We start from the raw sequence: 25,690 nt of genomic DNA on the forward strand, positions 1-25,690 counted from the left end.
ATTTTTGCTTCATCACGAAATGCCCTACCCTTAGCACAAGGGTCGGTACAGACAGGGCAATGCAAAGGCTTTTTAAATGAATTCACAAACTCACGTAGTTTTGTCTTATTGGACTTGTAATAACACATTTGGCCCTACTCTCATACCAAATCATAACTGATTTTTAAGCAGTTAAAATCGCCTAGGTCATTCTTTGCTATGCTAAAAGTTGCTTTAACTCTCACTGGTCAAGAGTCCCCTGGTCAAGAATGCTCATGGATACCTCCTTTGAATTTCAATCAGACAACTCTCTGTTTTTGTGCAAGTCTTAAACTGCTCTGCCCCCTAAACCATATAAACACACACACACATATATATATTTGGATACAGATGTGTGTGCATATAAAAGTGTGGCACCCTTTAATAGAGTCCCTCTAGCCCCAGGGTTCATACACCTCTCCTCCTGATCCACGCTCTTGCCTGCTCAGGCACTACTTTGCAGATTTCAGTTTAATTTTTCTGTGAGCTAAGGCTGAGTGATGACTTAGCATGTTGAACATTTAAAGAACCAAACCTGTTTTTCCATGGAACCAATTAATAATATATCTAGAATGAACCGTTTGGCCTCTGGAAACAAAGAGATTTCCATCACAGAGAGTATTGGTAAGGGGTGGCGAGCAAGCTTAGGGCAGTGAGAATGGCTATTTTGCTGTAAGAGCAGCAGGCAGGCTGCGTGAGGAGTTAGCTGTTGAATCCACATTAGGCTCTGCTGAGGTGTGACCAGGGTTAAGGTACTTTATTTTAAAGCCCTTTGGAACTTGCCTCTCTTTTTTATTTCTAATCTGATCCTTTTCATCTGTCCTTAAATGTTCTGTATATATGAACTTCCACTTCTGAATTCAAGCCTTAGTCTTTTAACCTGAGCTTGACGGGCTGTCCCACACCGTCTCTAGAGGCAGAGCTAGCTAGGCCTCCCCGGAGCTGCCCCCACCAGCATTCAAGGATTGTATTTGTATCCAGGAGATCTTGGCTAGTCCCTGTGGATGAGAACAAGGGGTAGAACTTAGGTAATTAAGCTGGCCTCAATGTGTAGGACAGATAGAAAGTTCCTGGAGGCAAAGCAAACTTACCGAATTACTTCAGGTACAAACCGATTAGTATTTGGAACTGACTTGAAATGGTGGGTGTGGGAGGCCTTACCGGTTGTGCTCCGGTTTAACCAAAAGTATATTCAGCTGCATGAAGTAGGTCAATATTCTTAAAAACATATAGTCCCACTTCTGTTTATCCATTGTGGAAGTAAATGTGACCCCGCAGCCTCACCAGTTCACTCCCAGCAGGACGGTGCCCTGTGGGTGTCCCCGCCGGGACGTGAGCCTTCACAGAGATGGAAACAGCAGAATGAAGAGCGTCCAGGGTGACTCACAGGACTTGCACTTGGCAGAACATTAGGCCCAATCTGACGTGTGGTGAATGGGGAGCAGGCTATAGCTTTTATTTCAGACCAAGTATGATTCTTCCTCATTGATAGCAGAATATTCAAGTGGCATCAGAACCACTGGATTTAAAATCTGAAGACCTGAATTCAAGGCCAGCTCTATCTCATAACTAATTCTAAACAAGCTACTTTGTGTTCCTAAGTTTCAGTGTTTTTATCTGTAAATAGGGTTGTATGCCCACCTTGAAGTTTACAAATGAGACAAGATATGTGAAAACATACTTAAGCCGTAATGTTTATCTTATAACATTGACCAGGCTTCTAAAGCTGCCAGATGGGAGCACAGGTGAGCAGTCAGGGCAGGATGTGGGGAGTTTGAAGTCATCAGAGGGTATTGACGGATAGGACTTGCTGAAGGAAGAAAGCTGAATAGCCACACCTTCAGGGTGAGGAAGTCCCTCAACTGAGCTTTGGGAGTGAGGGGATGTTAAGCAGATGGAGAAAAGGAGGCAGTAAAAATTGTACAGGGAAGGGAAGTAGCAGATCAATACAGTGTTATGGAAACCACGGGAAAAGACCAGAAGTGAGCAGCAGTGTCAAATGCTGTTGAAACCCCATAGATATGGCCATAAAATGTTTTGCCAATCAAAAGAAAGAAAACAAGGAAATTGAAACATCAAAAGTAAAAATTCTTAAAAGTCTGAGATCATTGTACCCTTGAGCTTAATTTGGTCTGAAAGACAAACACATCCAATCCCTGCTCCCTGTCTGTTACCACGGTGTGTGTCAGTCTCTCACACTTTTGTGCTTCCTTCATCAGCGGCCAGAGAATTTGCTTGCCTGTAGCAACTGCTGGCTGAGATGGTAAATGAGCCAAAATGCCCAAGCAGAATCTCCTTCCAGAATGTCAGAAACAAGCAGTAAATCAAATTTGTAGCACTTGTGGTAGAGAGAGCATGGGCTCTGGTAAGTTCTCTGACTTGCCCCCGGGACAGGCACACTCCCTGGTAGAAATGAGGGGGACAGAATCCTATGGCAGAAAGCACCCAGCACATCTGTAGGTATTCGGTAAATGTTGATTTTCTTCCTTTTCCTTAGCATTTAAAAAAAAAATTATTAGAATGAAAAACAAAACAAAAAAAAAACCCATCATGCCTAACTATTGCTTCTACCGAGATTTTTCAGATGTGGGTTAATGAAAAACCCAAAGTCATACAGCTGTTGTGGTGGTGGTCATTTTGTTCCTCTAGGGAGAGTTACTGTGTTGTACATAAGTGGCCTGGTATAATGTAGCTCCCTACACTTGGGTGAGGACCCTGGAGTTCTAGAACTCTGCAACTGCTGAAGCAGTTGAGGCAGTTCACCACTCTGCCACAATCTCATTTGTCAAATGGAGAGATGATTTCCAAGGCCCCTTGCTGAACTGTGGTTTAGCAAGTGTATCCTCTGTTGTGATGAGACATGGAGATTTTTAAGCAAATATCTTACCTCTCTACAGTGCACCTCAGCTCTGTAAGCACACCTGTCCAAAGGCAACTGGGAGGAAGTGGGCTCAAGAGTGTCACAAAGTCTATGCGTTGTCCTCACAGGGAGCCCTCCAGGCCTTTCTCTTACGCCTTCTAATAAGCTTGGTGCACTAGTTCCCAAGTCCCTTGGAACATTTTGCGTTTTGTTTGCTTCAAGTCCCTAGCAGTTTAACCACCCAGAGGAGGCCTGTGGTACGTAGCTATACTAACCATTGTGAGAATTCAGGGAGGATAACCTAATAGCCTGGGCTCAGGAGGGTAGGGATGGAGGGAGCCAAGAAACTACAGACAGTAGATGCTAGACATAGACACTCAGTTTAGGAGCTGGCATGTGTTATTGGCCCTTGATGTCATGACTGTGTGGCCCACTGTAAGAACTGATATGTCTAATTCTGACTTGGGGTCATTTAGAAAAGGATTAAGGGAAAAGCAAATGTAAAGTCTGTTTTATAACGGTTTTTGTCAAAAACGGTAAAAAAGAAAAGAGTTTCGGAGCTTTCATGAATGAACCCTCAGTTATCTGGAAAGTATAAACTTCAGGAATGGTTTACTGAGGAGTATGAATAAGGTTTTCTTAGGATAACATTGAGTCAATGCCTTCAATTGAAAATTATCTTATTCCTTTAAATTTGGATGTATAAGTCAGGCAACTCATTTAAGTCAAGTGTTTGCCTCAACATGATCACCTTATGTTTATATACTTTATTCTTTTCAATTTGAGTTAGTTAAGAGATGAGAATAATATGCCAGTTTAAAAACATTGTTTTAGGTAGCAATCATGACTTTATCTCAAATGAAATTTTCAGCTGAAATTGCTATAAAGAAGAACATTAATTAATTTCCATTCCCCTGCGAACCACACCCCCCCCCCAGCCATTCTTATAGAAGAAATCATGACCAAAGAGCTGGCCAAAAACTCATAACCCCAAAACAAAGTGAAAGCCTGGGTAATTCACAGGCCACGTAGGTCATCCATAATATGCAAAGATTGATAATATTGCTGGTCTTTTTTTAAAGAACAAAACCACTCACAAATAAGTAGTTTAGCAAACAAAGAAACATCCTGTACCTTAAAGGTAGTACCTACGAGAATGGGGAGAATATTGCATTACCAAAGCACGAAAGAAAAGCGTCTGACGAGCTTCTCATCGGGCTTCCTTCACAGCTTTTCTGGTTTGTGGTCAGCTTTTGCTGCAGGGCCCCATTTGACCATAGAGTCTCTAAGCTATGCTTTTTATCTGAAGGAAGAAGATTGTAGAATTAAAAGAGTTCCTAAGGACTCCTGAATTTGTCTCAAATAAAAAGGCGAACAAAACTAAGTTGAAAGCTTAACTGAAAGAACATGGCTACTTTTGATCTATGGGTTGTATTTTCTCAGCTGGAAGTCAAGTTGAAAAAAGAAATTATATAGACTCAGGTTTGTTTGTTTGTTTTAATTGCTTCTAAGAGAAAAGTGAATAATAATAGGTATCATTTATGAATACCTGCTATGTGCCAAGTGTTCTACACATGTATTCATTATATCATGTAAACCATCCAACAGCCTTGCAAGGTAGGTATTATCCCATTTTAAAGATGAGAAAACCTAGACTCAGAGAGTTTAGTAAATTGCCTGAGGTCACCCAGGTAGCAACTGGCAGAGTAGGAATCAAGCCCAGACCTGTCAGATTCCAAAAGCCATACTCTTTCCAGTATACCATCCTATTCCGACATCGCGTAGGTTGCAGCCTTTACCAAGCACATTGTGTATGTGAGACACTGCACGGCATGTTTTACATGGCTCGTTTTCAACCCTGAGGTTAGAGTTTTTCCAGTTTTAGGAATGGGAAAAGAGGTGCAGGGAGATCAGTTAACCAGCCAGAGCTCGCCCCTCCAGAGCACCTGGGTAAGCTGTTCCCCATACAGCTCACAGACTAAACTGAACCTCAAGCAACCAAAAAATTAGAGTGGTTTATCTTTGAACATTTCTAGGGAAAGTATTCCACACCACCTGTTCTAGTGGGTCAGACATTTCCTATTCTTTTAATACCCCAGCACAGTATAAATCCAGAATGGAGAGTGCTTGGAAAGTACAATGCACAACCTAAAAACAGGCTGATGAAGGTTTCTGCATAGGGGAATGACATGGGAAGCAGGGCTTCTAACCCTGTCTTGTGAGGAAACGTGTAATCATCTGCCAGATATGTGACTCAGACTATGTCCCCCAAGCCTTAAACCCAATACCAAACCTCAGGCCTGATTGTATGGATTGTTGACGTAGGAAGTCAGAGTTGTTGGAGAGAAAATGGAGGACTCATAGAAACTGTTCACAGCCCCTTACCAGGTTTTTCCACACAGAGACTCCCCTAAACATAAGGGACACACAAGAATTGTTAAGAGATGTTTTGCAAAGAGGAACTGGTTCCTATTCTGAGAAGTAAATGAGTGTGCCCATCTACTAATAAATAATAACTTATTTTTTATTTGTGCATTATACTTTCCAAAGCATTCTCTAGTCTGGAGGATATATTCTGTGCTGGGGGTATTTAAATCATAGGAAAAAGTCTGCCCCACCAGAATGAGTGGTACAGGATATTTTCCCTAGAAATATTGAAGGGTAACACTGCTTATAGAAAAATGTCCACATTCCTTTGCTTTGTGTTCAGAACACTCAGCAGTGGAACGAACGTCTTCTGCACCAGCACACTATCCTCCCACCCATATTCCATCTACCCTGCTCACCTCACACTCCCTCGCTCTTCCTCTGCTGTGACTGCTCAGTACTGTTGCCTCTGCCTGGATCCCTTTGCTTTTCTTCCTCCCTCACTTGTCCTAATCTTCCCACTGCAACTGCTTGGCTCAATCTCAGTTGTCTTTCAAGGCTCTGCTCAAAGCCATCTCATCTAATAAGTCTCCTAGACACCCTTAGGTGGAGTATCTTCCCACCCATACTCCATGGTGGTAAACGCCTCTACTATAACCCTCACCACTATCTCTCTTCCTGAGAACAGTGAAGGTTAAGCGTGTGTTAGTGCTGGAAGAACCTGGCCTTAGTCAGTGTGGCTTCCCCAGAGCTGCCATGTGGTAGACGCTCAGGGAATGTTCATCAGATTGGATACCTGTTGTTTTCTCTAGAATATAAAGGTCATAACCAGTTCCTTTAAAAAAAAACTAGATTAGTGTGAGGAATTTTTCTTTCTTCATAAAGCCACATTAGTCATCCTTCACATTGGAGTAGTCACAGTATTTGCAAATTTGTATCTAGCTGGTTTGTTCTACTTTTTCAAGATTAGAATTTAAACTGACCAATATCAATCCCCCTCCTTTAACCAAAGATGCTGCATTTGTCCTTTTCCTTCTAATCATCTGCATTTGGTATGTTGTCCATAAATTTTTTGAAATTAAAAGCTTATGACTTTTTAAAGACTTTGCCCAGTTTATAAGTGCCAAAGATTTTGCATTTGAATATGTTTTAATTTATTTAAGGATTCTTTTAATCAAACTCTTCCCTAATTTAGCCAGATTTCTTTTTTAATCCTCCCAGGCCAGTTTATTTATTATGACTAAATTCTTTTAAAAATAGAAATTAAAACAGTTCTAAGTGCTATTAATGGTGTTCTTTCTTGCTAGATTTCTTTCTGCATCTCATAAAAGTATGTTTCTTCTTAAAATGTCTCACACAGTCACCATTTCCTCACTTTTATAATCTGTGCCAGTCAATCACTAAATATGCATCAGCTCCCTATTGTGTGTCTAGCCCAGTGGTACACATGTGGAGGACAGAACATAAAGATAAGTACGCTGAAATTGTTAGCAATCCAGCTGAAGAGTGGATTACGTGGACACAGAGGATAGAGAAATCATTGAGTGATGGAGCACACAAGGGAGGCTTCCGGGAAGAGACTGGGGCTTGGCCTGCATCACAGAGTTGGAGAGTGAAGGGACTGGACAAGGAGCCAGGCCTGAGGAAATGAGAGTGTCAGGGCAGCAAGGGGCCAGGAGCCACTCAGGACGCACATCCAGAAGATGCAGAACCCAGATGGCATAGATGGCTGGAGATGTAGAGAGGGTCCATCTCCAGGAAGTGTGGCCCCTCAGTTCTAGTGTGGGGCCTGGAACAGGGAATATGCTCCCTAAATGTGTGATGCATGAGGGAATGGGCGAAGCAAAGGGACAGAGAAGCACTTGGGGCAAGGAAGGCTTCCCATGCTGAGGGCCCCTAGGTCCCAGCCTCAGCCAGTGATGTCCTCCTTTCATCCTCGTGAGGGCCAGCCCTGAGCAAGCTCCGCGTGGGAGCACAAGCTGGAAACATGCAGAGTTCTAGGACAGGCATTTCCTGACAAACTGAGCCTTGATGAGAGCAAACCCAGAAAAGCAAGAAGGGCCCTCCAGGTAGGGAGCGCAACTTGGCCTGTGAGCTTCCTGAGGCCAGCATCAGCTGCTTTCATCTTCGTGTCCCCCATGTCTCTTCACATATGCAAAGATCTGTAGAGTGGTGGAAAGGAAAACAAGATTGGTAAAATAGGGCAGATTGTGGCTTTCTCTGCATTGACTATATATGATACCAAAGAGCCAAATAAAAAGTGGAAAATTGTTATGTCTACACAGTATCATATTCCCTTTTTATGGAATATTCCCCAGACTCCAGTTCTAATTCAACTTTTAACCTTCCAAAACCAACTCAAAGTCTGTCTCCTCTGCAAAGCTTTAACCTCAGGCAGGGCTCCCTTTTCCTTTGCACATACACCATGTGTGTGCCTCAGCCGTCACCTTAGTGTACCTGACTGTAGTCGCTCCTTCACCTTTCCGGGTCTCTTCTTGAGACCATGTCCAAGGGCATGGACACCTTTATTCTTCCTGTCATTCTACCACTTTTTTTTCCTGAATACCATTCAGTTTTCCTGACCCTCTTAGTTTTATAAATGCTCCCATTTTTTAAATTAATATTTGAATACACACACACACACAAAGATCACATAAAACATACCCACATATTTTAAAGACTAATAAAACACCACCCAACTTAAGAAATAGGAATAGTGCCAGTATCTTAGAAACTCTATGAGTGTCTCTCCCAGAAGTAACCACTACCCTGAACTTTATATTAACCACCCTGTTGACTTTCTTGATAGCTTTTACCACCTACTATTTATCCATAAACAATATATCACTTTTTTTTTCTATTTTTGAACTTTATATAAATGGAATCATACTGATTGTTTTCTGCTTCTGTGAATATTAATGTCCTTGCTTTTTAAAACTTTTTAAAACTATGACTATTTAAAGCTTACACAGTGTACAGAGAGTACAAAAACAAATACTCATGTACCCACCTTAACCAAATCTTAGTGCTTTGCAATAATTGCTTCTGAGTTTTGTATTTTTTTTAGGCAAGCACAAAAATGAGGTTTATTGGGGAGAGCAAGATAGGATTATAGGGCAACAGCAAGATATAGGTTTACAGAGCATTTTACACACACCACAGATGACGACCAGACCCATTGTTGCAGGAAAGGGAGAGCAAAAGGAAGGGCAAAAAAGGCCTGAGTTTTTTAAAGAAAGAGAGCACACTAGCAATTCAGTCCAAGCCTTCCGAGTACCCCTCACTGATATAGTCCCATCCTTCTCTCCTTCTCCCCAACCTGCAGAGGTAACCACTAGCCTTATCTTGGTATGTATCTTTCCCATGCACGTCTTTATACTTTCGGTACGCAGATATTCATAAATAATATGTAATAATATATGCATGGTTTTGAACTTCATATATTGAACAGTATTCACCTGTAACTTGCTTTTGTCACTGAATACTATGTCCTCGAGATTCATGCATGTTGGTACATGTAGCCCTTGTTCATTCATTTAAATGGCTGTAAGGTATTTTCATTGAAAGAATATGCCACGATGTATTTATCCAATCTCCTGCTGATGGACATGTAAGATGTTTCTAATTTTTGTTATCACAAACAATGCTACAACAATCCTTCTCTTACCATCTTCTTATGCACCTGTGGCAGTTTCTTAGGCGTGGAATTGCTGAGTCATGGAATATGTGCCTCTTCACTCTTACTGTACAAGAGGTTATAGCGATTTACCTTCTCATCATCAGCTAATGGGAATTCCCAGTGTTCCAAAGCCTTGACAGCACTGGATATTGTCTGGTTTTTAAATTTTTGTCAATCTAACAGGTATGAAATGGAATCTCATTGAAGTTTTAATTCGTATTTCCCTTAAACATTCCTTTCCTACAGTTCAACAAGCATTTATATTCAGCGTCTCTCATGTGTCATGCACTGTGCTAAGTACTGGAATACTGAAATAGCTAATTCACAGCCCCTGCACTTAAGGAGCTCACAGTTCTCTGCAGTAATTCCTACCTAGGAGGCACATCAAAATCACTCGAGGTGCATTTTCAGAAATCAGAGGTTTGGGGAGTGTGGACTCTTAAGTAAGAGACATTTGTGAAATAGCAAGCTAAGTCTTCCTTAACACTTGAGGCCTTCATGTATAATGATTTTTAATGTGTCCTCTGTCATCAAGAAAAGGCAAATTTATTTTCAGTATGTCTTCTTTGTGAAGTTATGTACAAAGTTTAGAAAGATTTTCATCAAAATAGTTAAAATTTAAGCACCTGAAGTCTTATAGGTACCAGAAATTTTACATTTTATATGGAGCAGTGTATAAAGCTAGATGGAAAAAAAAACTAAGGAAAAAGGGGAGTAGGGGAAAGGAATGAACATTTATTAAGTACCAGCTCAGTTTTTGTTTAACCCTTTCAACAAATGCTGTGATATAGGAATTATTATTCTCATTTTGCAGATGAGAAAATCAGATTCAAAGAACTAAATATTTTGCCTGTGATGTCACCACTAATTAATGGTGGGGCCAGGATTTGAACCCATTTTTATCTGACTCCAAGAGCATAACATGCTGTCTCCTTCCATAATTGGATTTTTTAGCATACATAGTAAAATTCAAGAAACTTCAGGCTTCAGTTTGGTAATAATAAAATCCCAAAGGTAACCTGTTGACATGATCAGATCACACAAAAGAGAGTGAAAATGTGAAACCAGTTTAAACCAGTGAAAAGTGAAACCAGTTTAACAAAATCTGGTTAACATTTAGTCTCCTCTGTCACTTAAATGAAAGGCAGTGTTCATAAAAGGAGATACCATTTGATTTTTAATGCCTTAAATGGGGATACTTCTGAGCTGGAAAACATTACTTTTATATTTCTTGTAGGTGAGTATTTTGGATATGCATTGTTAATTTTCCAGGGGTTGGAATCCATGTGTCTCCAAGGTTTAGTGTCTAGTTAGTAAGATGTGGGGTGGTCAGTAAATAAACGGCAGTCTTCTCGCATTGGTTGTGGGGTAGCCTGGGATGGAGATGTGTACAAACTGCTCTTGGGAATAATCAACCTCAAATGGAATCATCATTGGAGGGTGAGTTTACAGAAAGTTAACAAGGGGTTAAAACTGTTCCATAATGAGGCTTTGAGGAACTAGAGAGGCCTGAGAAGACTGGAAATGGGGCTTTCACCATAACCACCACAGAGTGAATCCATGAGTAGCTTCCCTGCTAACCCACGAGCACAAGGGGAGAGGCACAAAAATATATAGCTTGGAAGGTTTGAAGAAATGAAATAATGGCCGACTTGTGAATAATGGTGAAAATATTTGATGATGTGACTCCTAGGGAAGCAGTTATGGTTAGCCCCTCATTTGTTTGGCATTTTCAAGGCTTGAACTGTCCCACAAAACTGAATTTTCCAGACAAAACTTTCCTAGTTATGTGCTTTGAATGTTTTTTAACCATGCTTAGTGGAAATATTTCTGAAATAGATTATACAGTTATCCTGCCTTCTTGAACAGAAGCTTCAAGAAATATTAATAGCATTTCCTTAGATGCCTTTGGCTGCAGGTATGAGAAGACCTGACTGGAGGAGGTTTAAATAGTAAAGACTTGTAATTAGTAGACAATTGTAATCGTCTTGCATTACAAGAAAACCAGAGCTGGGCAGTTCCAGGGATGATCAATGCAGCTCGGTGATGCCAGGCTGGCCTGCCCTCATGGTCACAGAGTGCCACCACTGCAAGCCTCGAGACCTCACGTGATAAAGATCTAAGGCAAGAATGAAATGGGGGCTTCTCCTGACACGTGTCTTTAATCAGACAGGAAAATATTTCTCAGAAGACCCCTAGCCGACTTCCTCTCGGGTCCCATTGGCAGGAGTGAGTCACATTTCCATGTCTTGGTTTTATGGAAGGCTAAGAGAGTAAATACCAGCACCTTCAGACTCTGGAGTGGGAGGAGGGCTGTGCCCATAGAAAAGAACAGAGGAGAATGGCTGTTGGGTAGGCAACTGAGTGTCTGCCGCCGCAGGCAAGATTGGAGGTGAACGTCACTTACTGTACGGTGATAGCTTGAGGGATGATTCAGATGCCGTAGTGTTTTGCTCCCACACTTAATGGCCCCAGACTGGGATTCTTTCAGCCCTCCTGATTCTGCTTTTATTTATTATACTGTCCCCTTCTTTTGTGCCAGACTGCTAGTTATCACTGCTTGCTGTTAATGTGCCTTGTATTCATCTTGCTGTAATTATTAATAGATATGTCTTGTTTTTTTCTGGAAAAGTCATATAATCTAAGTTGTTAGAACTCTGCCTGAAATGTTCTGAGTGTCTGATAAGCTGTCCTGTGAATCCCATGTACAGTGTGGCATTTCTTTTGGCTGTTTCAATGTCATTTTTTCATTATTGAGGGTTTTGGAGAAGTAAGGCATTTTTAGAGTCTTATGAACTTAGATACTACTTTACTGGAGTCTTCTTGTGGTAAAAGGTGAGCATTTAAGGGCAAGTAAGCTTGTTCACTAGGAACCTACCGTGGATCAGAGGGAGGCAGCATGGTTCAGCGTTCAGCTTCGTCCCAAAGCCGTGTGGTTGGCTATTGCCTGGAGAGCACCACTGGCTCTGGGACTGTGCCCACTAGAACTCGTCACTGCAATGACTGTCCAGAATGAGGCAAACTGGTGTGCAACTTAATGATTCCTGCCTTCTCCCACAAGTTCAGAGCCCTGTGAATGAGTCCTGTGAACTGCCTGGTTTTCGCAGAACTAGAAGTGTTTGATTTAACTTGTTTCAATAAGCTTTTTGTTTTTTTTTTTTAAGAGACAGGGTCTTGCTCTGTCACCCAGGCTGGAGTGCAGTGGTGTCATCATAGCTCACTGCAGCCTCAAACTCTTGGACTCAAGTAATCCTGCCACCTCAGCTTCCTGAGTAGCTGGGACTATAGGTGCATGCCACCACACCTGGCTAATTTTTTAAAATTTTTTTGTAGAGATAGAATCTTGCTATGTTGCCCAGGCAGGTCTCAAACTACTGGCCTTAAGCAATCCTCCTGCCTCAGCCTCCCAAAGTGCTAGGATTACAGGCGTGAGCACACCATGCCTGGCCTCAACAAGTTCTTGAAGAAAGTAATGCTTCAGAAATGGTTATTGAAGTTCTACTAAATAAGTGAGGACCATCCCTTTTGTGGATAGAGAGCTGACCAAAATTCAGTCTCTGTATACAGGAAGAAGGAAATAAGAAGCAGTTGTCAAAACAATACTGACAATATGTAACTGAACCAAATGGAATGGTTTTGCTCCGGGAATCAATCCTGAGCCAGTACGTTCTAAGAAAACAAATGGTTAAAATGTTCAATTTTGATATAGCTGAAATTATGAGCCTAAATTGCTTAGAACCCAAGAGGTTCCTTCAGAGCAAGTTAGCTGTCTGAAGGCTAAAAGTAATTATTTTACCATGCATCAGAAAATCATGAGTTAACCCGTAGGCAAAAGTTAAGTGACAGTAACATTTGGAGATAAGGAAAACAAGTTTTTGTTTTTCTAAATCTTGACTAGTTTGTACCATTCAAATCATTCTTCTTTTTTTTTTTTCTTAGATAGAGTCTCACTCTGTTGCCCAGGCTAGAGTGCCGTGGCATCAGCCTAGCTCACAGCAACCTCAAACTCCTGGACTCAAGCGATCCTCCTGCCTCAGCCTCCCAAGTAGCTGGGACTACAGGCATGTGCCACCATGCCTGGCTAATTTTTTCTATATATTTTTAGTTCTCCAGATAATTTCTTTCTATTTTTTTGGTAGAGATGGGGTCTCACTCTTGCTCAGGCTGGTCTCGAACTCCTGAGCTCAAATGATCCACCCACCTCGGCCTCCCAGAGTGCTGGGATTATAGGCGTGAGCCACCATGCCCAGCCAAATCATTCTTATAAGAAAAATACAAAGTATTTCTTATAAATATTTTAGTTATTAACTCATTCTTATGCATAGAACATTTTTAAAGAAGCCATCCTTTTGTCAACTATTGACTGATAAAGACAGGTTACAACTTAGTTAAGTTGAACAAGACGTTTGTATTTTTTAAATTTTACTTGCTCATATATGAATTAACATGTGAATTACCGATTTTATCTCTTCAGTATTCTGACCATTCCTGTTCCCCTAATAATCCAATTATTGTATACATAGAGAAAGTATTCAAAGTTTAATTTTGGCTTCAGTTTCACTTTGTTAGACAAATCTCTGTGGATAAATAATCATGTAATCGATGCTTTTGGGGGATCATGGTATATCAGCATGTAGCTTGCTGCCTTTTTCTTTTTAATTAGAACAACTCACTTGCCTAAGTAAATTAATTACATTTACATTTTGAGTTGTTTCTCACGCCAATTGGGCATTTAGGAGGTCAAAGAAGATAGTTCAAAAATAGGAGAGAAAATCATTTTTCAGCATATCAAAGTACTAATACCAGCAACTCATTTTCTACAAAACTAAATAACAAGAACAAAAAATATAATGCATTCCAAAGCCCAAAAAAACCCAGTAGCTTGAGAATCACATAGCCTGTGGTATTATCTGCATGTCTTTTGATACTAAGCAATGACTATATTTACTTTACATGTATAAATTATTGCCATTGGATTTTATTATTTAAGATTGTTGTTTTTTTATAGGGAAGCTCACATGTTAAATACTTTTCTGCTGGTAATGATCGTTTTGGAGGTTAATCTGAATGTTGTTTTATATTTGGAAATTTGTACCTAATATGAAAAGAATTGAAGTCACATTAAAGTATATGTGAATAGGCATTTTTTTTTCTAAAATCAATCAGAGGAAATGAAATGAGTAATCAGAAAAGATATAAACTTAATTTTAGAAAGCAATATTTGTTCAAAGTGACTAAAGATACTACAGATCATGCGGTTTGTAATATGAATGAATTCAAACGGGTTTTCTGAATTGAAGTATTTATAATTTGAATTAGTCTTTTTCATAGTTTTGATTGTTCCTGTATGTTATGAAATTTCTGCTTTGGCATAAATAGACATGTATTGAGGCTGCCTTATTGTGGTGCTTGAGAAATATGACTAAAGAATGGACATTCAAAATCGTGCCCTTTTCTTTGGTTGTAGTGTGATTCATCTGTAGAAACCCCCTACAACACTGAGTCAGACATCATCAGAGTCAAGTGTACTCAGTGGTCTAAGAGGCCCTACCAACTGGACAGGTTTTCGTTTCTTGGGGGTTTTTTGTTGGTTTTTCTCTTTTAAAGTTTGCTAGAAACCTAACTTTTCCTTCAAGAAATCAGATTGGGTGCTTAGAGGTCCTAGTCCAAGTTGAATGTCACCCCAGACCAGAATGGTGATAGACATATAACTATCTAGTATGTATATTTTTAATATACCCGCCTCATTTAGCCAAAAAAATAAACCTTGTACATCCTTCACAATGGAAATTTTAGCTTACTAAATTGTAATTATGACCTAGTGAGTGAGTTCTAAGCAGGTTATGCCAGTGTACATGAAAGCAGGAGGAGGCAATGTGGCAGAGTAGGAGCCCAGCATTTGAGTCATGGGACTAGATTTGAGTCTTGCCCCTGCCTATCTGTGGCATGAACAAGTTGTTAATCTCTTGGAGTCTCAGCTTCACTCATCTGTTAAATGCAAATGTTAAAAAGTAATGTCTCTTTCATGGAGTTATAACTAACAAATTAGATAAAGTATGTAAAAGTTATTCTGTAAAGCTAGAAAATTCTATACACGTTTTTCTTGTTATTGTTCCTGTTCTTTGTTCTAGAAGTGGATAACATTCACACAAACACACATTATATACCTTTAAGAATGTGCTATTGAAACAATCTGTGTTTTTAACACAGATTTAGCAAGTCATTTTATGTTTTAAAATTGAGTTTAAAAAAAAAACCAAAATGAAAAGAGAAAACACATAATACACATTAACAGCAAGGATTAGAGTCAGCCTGTACTATCACAGCAGACATATTTGGTGCTCACATTAGTCTCTGTTGCATTCCATTAAGGAACTCCCACTGATTTAGGAGATATAAATATATGTGGTAATGCATATGGAAAAAATTGAAACTGCTGAGTATCAAAATTCACTGCTTGATTGGAAGTAGAGCAATAACTTTATTTTTTCGGGCAGTCCAGTTGCCATATTCTGTAAAAGTAGAAAGATAATCACCTGCCCTCTTTATTCCTTTTCCAAATCCATTCTTGAAAACAGCCTCCCTCCGACTTCCTCTGTAGTGTTAGAGTTGAGGAAGACACTGCCCAACCCTTGAAGAGTTATATAACAGAGACTTAAAACAGATATAACAACTAACTCTGCTGTGGAACACTGGACAAAGTAGGTGCCAGAGGAGAAGGTCAGATGGCTGCCATGTCCAGTCACACTCTGCCCTAAGTTTTTGTGACCATTTCATAGACTTTTTCCAGCACCTACATATCATGCCTCATATTGATTACCTTTTCTCTCACTTGTGATTTGCCTCTCTGACTAGATTATAAACTCCTTGAAGGCAGGGAAGACACCTTGTATTTCTTGGTCTTTCTCTCCACACTATACCTTTATTCCAAGCCTCAACCAGTCTTTGTGGTTTTGTACCCAACATTCTGATTTAGCCAAAAAAAAGTCTTAAGATGTGTTTACAAACTAACTTTGTTTTCCTTTCTTCTGTCTTTACAGTTGACCTGCCCCTGTTTTTTCCTCGAGACCAGCCAACTCTCACATTTCAGTCTGTCTATCACTTTACCAACAGTGGACAACTTTACTCCCAGGCCCAAAAAAATTATCCATACAGCCCCAGATGGGATGGAAATGAAATGGCCAAAAGAGCAAAGTAAGTGAATCCACTGTTATTTCCTACAGATAGGAACATTGGGTTTATCTAGTTCAGGGGTTGGCAAGCTACTGCCCACAGGCTAAATCCTGCTTTGTGCCTATTTTTGTAAATAAAGTTTTATTGAAACAAAGCAATGCCCATTTCCTTACTTTCTATGGATGCTTTCACACTTCAGTAACAGAAGTGTGTAGTTGCAACAGAGACCATATGGGCTTCAAAACCAAAAATATTTACTATTTGGGCCTTTGTAGCCTAATCAGGAAGAAGCTGACCTATATCTGAAAGTGTTTCCTTTTCCTACTATTTCTGTTGGTCTCTAAAATTAGCAATGACTGCTTACTGATATTTTAAAAAATAGAATGTAGGATTTATCAGAAATCCACATCTCTATTTAGATTAGAGAAGAAGTACTAAACAGGAATTCAAATTGTGGATAAATGGTATCAAATGTGGGCAACTACTTTTATATTTTTTTTAAAAATGAAAAATTTCAGGTGACAGTAAACAAATAGAATTTTTGCTTGGTAGTCAATACATGGATCCAGTAGCTACTGTCTCATATGGAATTGAATCTCTTTGAATTATATACCTCATTGCATCTTCACAGTATTATCCGCAGCCATTGCCCAAAGTAGAACCTGCATGTTCCTTGATTAAATAAATGGCTATGCAAATAGCTTAGAGCAATTAAAATTATTATGGAAGTAGCCTGGGGATTTCATAGAGGTTGAAGTTAGCTAGAATTTGGAATTTAGAGGTACAATTATTGCTCACAAACCTCTCATTCTTGGTTAGCTAGAATTTGGAGTTTAGGGGTACAACTTTGTTCACAGACCTCTCGGTGTGGAAAGCTCTCACCACAGTCATACAGGATAGGTAAATTCAGAAATAGGCTGAGTGTTTTTCATAGGTAAGACTTTAGTGTCTGGAACATCAGTCTTTATGAACCATGGACTCCTAGATTGAAGTAGCAGTGGATCAAAATCATAGTTTCCAAAACTAAATTACAGAGTGGCATGTGGTTATTACTGTATCACTTGGAACAGCCATATGCTTCACACCTGTGATCCCAGCTGAAGGATGATCAGACCCAGGGAATCACACAAATGAAGACTATTAAGCATCCTCTTCATTTGCTCATCCAATATTTAGTAAGCATCTACCATGTTCCAGGCATCGTGCTCTATGCTAGGGATGTAATGATAAATAAATTGGAAAGTATCCATGTCTTCATGGGATTTGTAGCCCAGTGGGGGAGATAAAGCCTTTATCATATCAAACTTCTGACAGTTTTAAAGTACTCACTAACAAAGCCTGGCCTTCTAGACCTGGAATATTCTCGATTAGTAGAACTTCTTGCTGCTGCCTCTCCCTCCCCAAAGACCCCTTTCCTGCCCAAGGGGCCCCCTGGCCTCTCTTATACTTTTCTGTAGTACAAGACCTTCACTTATAGAAGGGTCGGGACTCTTTTAAATAATGACAGAGTGGCTTTTTCTGGAAATGCATACTGCACCAGATTGATATGTGGAACCCAGAGTTGTTATCTGAAACTTCAGGGTGCCATGTATTTTCCCTTTTTATCCGTGACACCCAAGTCTGAAATTCTATTTAAGGAAGAAACAAACATGCAAATATAACTGGTAACAATGATTAAGACTTACATATCTTGAAATACAACTGAAAAAAAAAAGGATTTATAAAGTAAGTTTTATGTTTGAAGTATTGCAGTTGTTTAATTTTCTGGGCTTTCCCTGTGTATATACCAGATCTGCTCTTAGAAGATGGGCCGTTATTTGTGGTATGTGTTATGGAGTCTGAACCAGACATGTCTTTGAGGTTTCCATGGCAAAGTTATCTTGGTATGTGTGTATGTGTGTGTGTGTGCATTTTTCTTAAGTAGACATTTTAGCATGTATGAATTGAGTCTTTAAGAAGTTGCAGACCACAAGCCCATGATTTCAGTGTAGGAATATCGTAAGTGAAGCCTGTTTATCTTAACAGATTGGTTCAGAGCTTGAAGAGACATTTGCTTTATGTTAACACCAGTCTAAAGAAAACATCTGAAGTAACGTTAAAAAATCTGCTTTCTACTGTAGCGAAGAGGGATCCATTTTTAATGTAATAAAAGAGAAAGCCAGCAGCTCATGCTAGCAAGAAGAAATAGTTTAAAGGTTCCATTCTTAAATTGAACTGAGTACTCTGGGCTGTGTCAGAAGGCCAGGTAATGGATAAACACAACCAAAAAAAAAACCCGTCCTACACTGTATAGGCCTGAGATTGGTGGAAAAGTTTAGAGAGAAAGATGGAAAGAGAGAAAGGTCAACTGTAGCATTCCTTACACGCCCTGTTTCTTTGTTCTGTGAAAATGCTGTATGTACACAGTGCGTAAAAGGCTATAATTCACTTGGGGAGCTCTGCCCCTGACATAAACACTCTCACGGTTTATGAACAGCAGTAGAGCCCTTTGAGTAGAATCAGCTGTTTATTCCCTCCTGTAGAGCAAAATTCTAAACATGTGAACCCAGAAAGGACACTTCCTGGCACTAACCAGGGCTTTTCCTACCACATGTGCTTCTTGCTCACAGCTGTCTAGCAAATTCTGTCCCTTCTAAGTGAAATACCCTTTACTGGGTGAGCATAAGCTTTGGGTTCACTCATGCCCCAATTCCTATGGCAAAGTCTAATCCTGTAAGCTCTGTAGCCTTGGGCAGAGCTCTTAGCCTCTCTGAACTTCGCTCTATAAAACAGGATTATACTCCTCCCTGTTGGATGGACTTGCTCTGAAGAGTTAACATATGGAAGACCCCAGGGTTTAGCTTCAGCCTCCTTCTATATGGGGTTTCCCATTCACTCTAACTCACCGGCAGGTGTTTCCCCTCTTCTTCCCAGTCTCATTCGACTGTAGTCACATACTGCTTTAGAATCTCTTTTGTATTATTTTTTTGGTTTTTCACATCTTCATTTATGTCTTGTTTCCTTAACTATTATAAGTTCTCTGAAGGCAAGGGCTTTGCATGTATATTTTTTGTTATTGCAGTGTAATTTACATACAGTGGAGTGGACAGATTTTAAGTATACCTTTTGGAAAGTTTTGACAAAGTTACCTTATACCCCTTTCCAAATAAGTCTGTTCATCCCCCAAGGCAACGCTGTTCTGATTTCTGTCATTGTTTCTTAGTTTTTCCTCTTTTAGATACTTCTTATCTTTTCATGTCCTGCTTTCATTAGACGTAATTTTTAAAAATTCATCTGTTATAGCATTCCTTTCTTACTACTGAGTAATATTCCATTATATGATTATAGTATAACTTATTGATCCATTTACCTGTATATGGATATTTGTGTTGTTTTGGGAAATTTTATGAAAAGAGCTGCTCTGACCAAGCCTTTTTGTAGACATGTGTTTTCCTTTCTTTGGGTAAATACCTGGGAGTGGAGTGTGTATATGATTAACTTTCTAAGAAACTAAGAAACTTTCCCCAAAGTTGTTGTATGGGTTTATACTCCACCCAGCAATATGCTAGGTTGTTCCACATCCTCACCACCACGTGGTATTGTCAGTCTTTGTAATTTTAGCTGTTCTAGGGGGGATGAAGTGATATCTCATGTTCTTAACTTGCATTTCCTGATGACTAATGCTGTTGAGCACCTTTTCATGTAGTTTTGGTTTATCTTCTTTTGTGAAGTGTATGTTCAAATCTTGCCTATTTTTAATTTGGTTTTTAGTCTTTTTATTAATGAGTTTTATATATGAGCTTTTTATATATTTGTCAGATATATGTGTCATGAGTATTGTCTCCCAGTCTGTGGCTTGCCTTTTCGTTTTCTTAATAGTGTCTTTGATGAGCAGAAAGTTTTTATTTCTTATGAAATCTATTTTCTTAATATGAATGTTCTCTTTTTAAGTTAATGCTTTTTGTATCCTCAGAATTATTTGCCTACCACAAGGTCATGAAGAAATTATTCTATGTTTTCTTCTAGAAGCTTTAGTTTTTCTTTGACATTTAGGTCTATGATCCATCTCAAATTAGTTTTTGTGTGGTATGATGTAGAGGTTGATGTTATTTTTATGTATATATCCAGATATTCCAGTGTCATTTGTTGAAAAGACTTTTCTTTCCCCATTGAATTACTTTCACACCTTTGTCAAAAATCAGTTGATCACATATGAGTGGGTCTATTTCTGGATACTCTATTCTATTTCATTGATCTGTTTGTCTATTTGTACACCAATAGCAATATTTCTTGAAATCAGGAAGGGTAATTCTCCAACTTTTCTCTTTTTAAAGATTATTTTAGTTATTCTAGGTTATTTGTATTTCCATATATTTTTAGAATCAATTTGCCAATTCCAACGTCATTCCTCCAAAAAAAGCCTACTGGGATTTTGATTGGGATGGCATTGAATCTGTTGATCAAAAAAGGAAGAACTGACATTTTTATAATATTCTAATCAGTGAACATGGTTTTATTTAGGTCTTTAATTTCTCAGAAATTTTTTAAGGATTTTAGTATAGAAGTCTTAAATATTTTTTAATGTTTTTATTTTTATTGTAAATTATATTTGTTAAATTTTATCTTCCAGTTGTTTATTGCTAGTGTATGGGAATACAAATGATTTTTCTATATTGACACAGTGTCCTGCAACATTGCTAAATTCACTTATTACTACTTAGGTCTAGTAGCTTTTTTAAAATAGATTTCTTATAATTTTTTTTACATAAATAGTCATGTCTTATGCTAACAGCTTTACTTTTTTCCAATCATTATGTTTTTTATTTCTTTTTCCTGTCTCCTTGCACTGACTAGGACCTCCAGTGCAATGTTGTACACAAGTGGTGAGAGCAGACATCTAGTCATGTATTTCTCCTTTAAAGTTGATGTTAGCAGTAGGTTTTACATAGATGTCTTTATCAGATTGAAGAAATTTCTTTATATTCCTACTTGCTAAGTGTTCTTATTATGAATGGATGTGAATTCTGTAGATTGTTTTTTTGCATCTTTTGACAAGATCATATAGTTCTTCTTTATTCTGTTAATGTGGTAAATTACATTAGTTCTTGAATGTTGAACCAACCTTGCATTTCAAAGATAAATCATTCTCAATCATGATATTTATTCTTTTTTATGTTATTAGATTTGCTTTGCTAAAATTTTGTTAAGATTTTTTACATCTGTGTTCATGAGTGATACTGGTCTGAAATTTTTCTCGTGTTGCCCTTATTGGATTTTTGGTATCAGCACTATGCTGGCTTCATAAAATGAACTAGGAAGTATTCCTTCCTCCTTGGTTTTCTGAAAGAGTTTGTGTAGGTTTGGTATTATTTCTTTCAAATGTTTGATAGAGTTTTCCTTGTGGTAAGAAATTCAGTATCTTTACTAAATATAGGGATACTCAGATTTTTAAAATTTCTTCTTGTGTTAGTTTTAGCAAGTTTGTTTTTTAATAAGGAATTTATCCATCATGTCTAAGTTGTCAAAGTGATGATGCATAGCCTAAATACCCTGACTTGATCATTATACATTCAATGCATGTAACAAAATATCACATGTACCCCATAAAGATGTATAAATATTATGTATCAATAAAAAATTGTTCAAAAAGTAATTGACATAAGATTATTTATAATATTTCCTCATTTTTCTTTTAATATCTATAGGATCTGTAGTGATATACCCTCTTTCATTCCTTACATTGATAATTTATATATTTTTTCCTCTCCCTCTTTTGAAAGCAGTCCAGCCTAGGGGGTTATTGATTTTACCAGTCTCTTCAAGGAAGCACCTTTTGGCCTTGTTCATTTTATCCATGGTTTGTTTTCTATTTTATTAATTTATGCTTTTTATTATTTTCTTCCATCTACTTATTTTCGCTTAATTTTTCTTCCTTTTCAGGCTTCTTAGAGTGGAAGCTTAGGTCATTGATTTTAATCCTTTCTTCTTTTTCAATCTAATATTATTCTCTAAGGATTGATTTAGCTGTATCCTGCAAATTTTTGTATGTTTTTTTCATTATCATTTTGTTAGAAATATTTTCTAATTTCCCTTGTGATTTCTTTTTTAACCATGGGTTATTTATAACTGTACTGCTTGAATTTCAAGTGTTTGGGGATTTTTCTAAATATCTTATTGTTACTGATTTCTGGTTTAATTCTGTTTGGGTCAGAGATCATAATCTGTATGATTTCAAGCCTTTAAAATTTGCTGAGGCTTGTTTTATAGATCCACATGTGGTCTATCATGGTAAATATTCCATGTGAACCTGAAAAGAATGTATGTCCTGCAGTTTGGGGGTACAGTATTCTATACGCACATTAACTAAGTCAAATTACTTATTAGTATTATTCAAATCTTCTATCTCTTTATTGTTCTTTTTTGTGTTTATTTATTATATCAGTTACTGAAAGGACGTATTAAAATCTCCACCTAGAATTTTAGACTGTCTATTGTGCCCTTTAGTTCTGTAAATTTTTGCTTTTTATATCTTGAAGTTTTGTTTTTTAGATATATTCCTATTTCAAATTGTGTCTTTTTGATAAATTGGCCCTTCTATCATTATGATATGACTCTCTCTACTTCTGGTAATATTCTTTCACATGAATGCTTTGTTTGATATTAAAATAGTTGCAACAGCTTTCTTCTGCATATTATTTGTATGGTATATTTTTTTCACCCTTTTATGCCATCCTATCTATGTCTTTATATTTCAAGGAAACCTTATATAGATCTTGGGGTTTTTTTAATCTAGCCTGATAATCTCTGAGATTTTTAATAATCTCAATTAAAAATTAGAGTGTTTGGTTTATTTACATTTAATATAATTAACAATCTCACTGGTAAGTCCTACAATCTTGTTGGGGGTTTTTTGTTCTTTTTCTCTTTTCTTCCTGTGTTCTTCCAATTTATTCAGGTATTTTTAGGATAGTGTTCTATCTCTTCTATTGGCTTTTTAGCTATATCTCTTTGTATCATTTTTAATTATTTACATACTAAAAATACACACTTCACTTATACAGACTACCATGAATTACTATTATAATGTTTTATATATAATGTAAAAGCCCAAAATGTTATAATTCTCTTATAATCTTCTATTAGCCTTTGTGCTATTATATTTGTATGTTTTTCCTTTGCTTTTAACAGTCAACTGACTTTTAAAGAATTACGAAAAGAAAAAATAAATGCATCCCATCTTATTCTATAGTTTCCAAATAAAGATGATGAGGAATCATTTTGTATGTTTAAATGTCTTCCTCAAACCAAGTCATCAGGGAGATCATATCCAACCTATATGCAGTGAACATTGAGACTCACAGTCATCAATAAAAGAAAACTACACCTCCATGACATACTGGCACCTCTGCCTGCCCTGTGGACTTCATTTGCAGTGCACATTCACACCTTCATGGGATCATTACCGCAGCCCTATGAGGGATGCAATGCAGAAATTCTTACTACCCTTCATACAGATTTTTAAAAAAAAAACAAACTGAGGCTCAGAGGGCTTATCTGACTTTCCCAAGTGCACACGGCTGGCTTCTAGTGGAGTCAGGACTCAGCATAGGTCCTCTGACCTTTCTGCACATCCACACCGAGGCAAACAGACACAGTTCCCCACTCTTTTTACCATCTGTCTAAGGCTGCCTTGCTGGCACTTGAGTAATATCCGTAGAAAGGAAATGCATGTGGCAATTAAAAGCACTGACCCTGAAGTCAAGACATAGCTGGATTTAAACATGTCTCTGCCACCCAGTAGTTTATGTGACTTTGGGCAAATTTGTAATCTGAGTCTTTGTCTCCTTGTCCATAAAATGGTGAAACCTACTTTAGAGGGTTATTATGAGTATCACATGGGGGGTAAGATTTTTTTGTGTTGCCGATTAACAAATTACCATAAATTTACCATTTTAAAACACCACAAATTATTAATCTCACAGTTTGGAGGGGCTAGTGGTCCCACACAAGATGCCTGGGTCTCTGTTCGGGTCCCAGGCGACTAAAATTAAAGTGTTGTCTGTACAATCTCACCTGAGGCTCAGGCTCCTCTTCCAAGCCCATTTAGGATGTTGACAGAGTTCAGTCCCTCGTGGTTACAGGACTGAGATCTCTGTTTCCTTACTGGTTGTCAACTGGAGAACCCTCTTAGCGACTAGGGGCTACCCACATTCCCTGACACGTGGGCCCCTCCATTTTCAAGCCAGCAGTGGTGCATCGAATCCTTCTATTTCAAATCTCTGATTTCCGTGTTTCTGATGTTTAGACCCAGATTTAAAGCATCCATTTGATAAAGTCAGTTAATTTCCATTTCATAAAATCATCTGTGCCATGTAACAAAACCTGCTTACCAGAGTGAAATCCATCATATTCACAATCCTGGGGATTATACAATGGGTAGAAAGTCTTGAGAGTAACATTTGAATTCTACATGGGGTGATGCAGGTGAATTTTCCAGCACAAGGTCTGGCATGTGGTGAGCATTCAATAAATGTTAATTATCAACATCATCATCCCTGGAGGAAAAAAGGATATTTTTAATTAAAAGGTAGCAGAATCAACATTGATACCTTACATGTACCCTAGTAAACAGTCCCCCAGCAACCTCAGTGACTTGGCCAGAGATCGTATAGTTCAAGGCTGTCCCATTAATGGGCTGCCATCACTTGTGGTTGTATCTTCTTTGTGCCAACACAATCAGTTTGAAAAGTGGAAAAATGCCATCCTTCAGTTGATTAATCTACATAAAACCTTCACATTTTTTCAACCCACTGGTTACCTTGCTATTTTGCATATAGCTTTAGACATGTCCAGAAGAACTGAACAGATGACTTTTTGTAATCTTTTCTAGTCTTTAAATAGATGGAGTGACTTTTTCATGAATTTCATTGTATAAAGCATCAGGTTGATCCTAAAGACCTGAGTAGGATCTTAGATTAGAATTTAACCCCAAAACCACCTACTAGAGTGGCTTGTCACACATTAAATTCATTATATAAATGGAATCACTAAAGAATATTTCAAAAAATAGTTTCTCAGTCAACACATGGGAATAATTCATCACGAGCCTCCCAAAACCATTTGTTGTTTCCCCTCTTGCCTCAAGGTCAGAAAGAGATGTTATTTTCTTATTTAGAAACCTATCCAAACCCAAAGCAGTCCATGATTTGCCATATGTTCCTCTTCACCATGCATACTTTTCTTATTTGTCATCCAGTTGTCTTTGCAGAATAACTTTCTTTTTCAATAATTTTTTTAAAAATTGTATATTCTCGGCAATTTCAATTATTTTTCATTGTTAATATCCTAGTATTCCCAAAGACACTGTTTTCTTCAAACTTCTCACTAGCTGCCAAATGCTTCAATCCAATCTCATGCATTACTCCCCTAAAGAAAACAGATAAAAATAGTTCTGCTCCCCTCCATTCAAGAGAAGGAGGTAGATGTCCCCACCCAGTTTGCTTCCTGTCTCCACCCCTTACCGTGACCTCTGAGGATCCTCTGGCCCCCTGGAACCCTGTGGAAATCCCAGTTCTAACTGTGTGCCTCACAGCACAGTCTGTTCTTTGGGGACA

General features: G+C 38.3%; 1 protein-coding gene across 2 annotated transcripts in view; it reads left to right on the forward strand.

The window, feature by feature from the left end:
• Positions 1 to 25,690, forward strand: part of BABAM2 (BRISC and BRCA1 A complex member 2) — a 387,195-nt gene that overhangs the window by 336,395 nt on the left and 25,110 nt on the right. Inside the window, exon 10 of one of the 2 annotated variants that reach the window (XM_045549309.1) lies at positions 15,965 to 16,047. In XM_045549309.1, coding sequence (XP_045405265.1) covers positions 15,965 to 15,968 — 4 coding nt within the window. In that variant the 3' untranslated portion in view covers positions 15,969 to 16,047. Of the gene's footprint in view, positions 1 to 15,964; positions 16,119 to 25,690 lie in introns of those variants that run through there. The other variant, XM_045549308.1, reaches the window with a different exon arrangement.

The sequence above is a fragment of the Lemur catta genome, chromosome 4, assembly GCF_020740605.2.
Source record: "Lemur catta isolate mLemCat1 chromosome 4, mLemCat1.pri, whole genome shotgun sequence".
Taxonomy (NCBI): Eukaryota; Metazoa; Chordata; class Mammalia; order Primates; family Lemuridae; genus Lemur; species Lemur catta.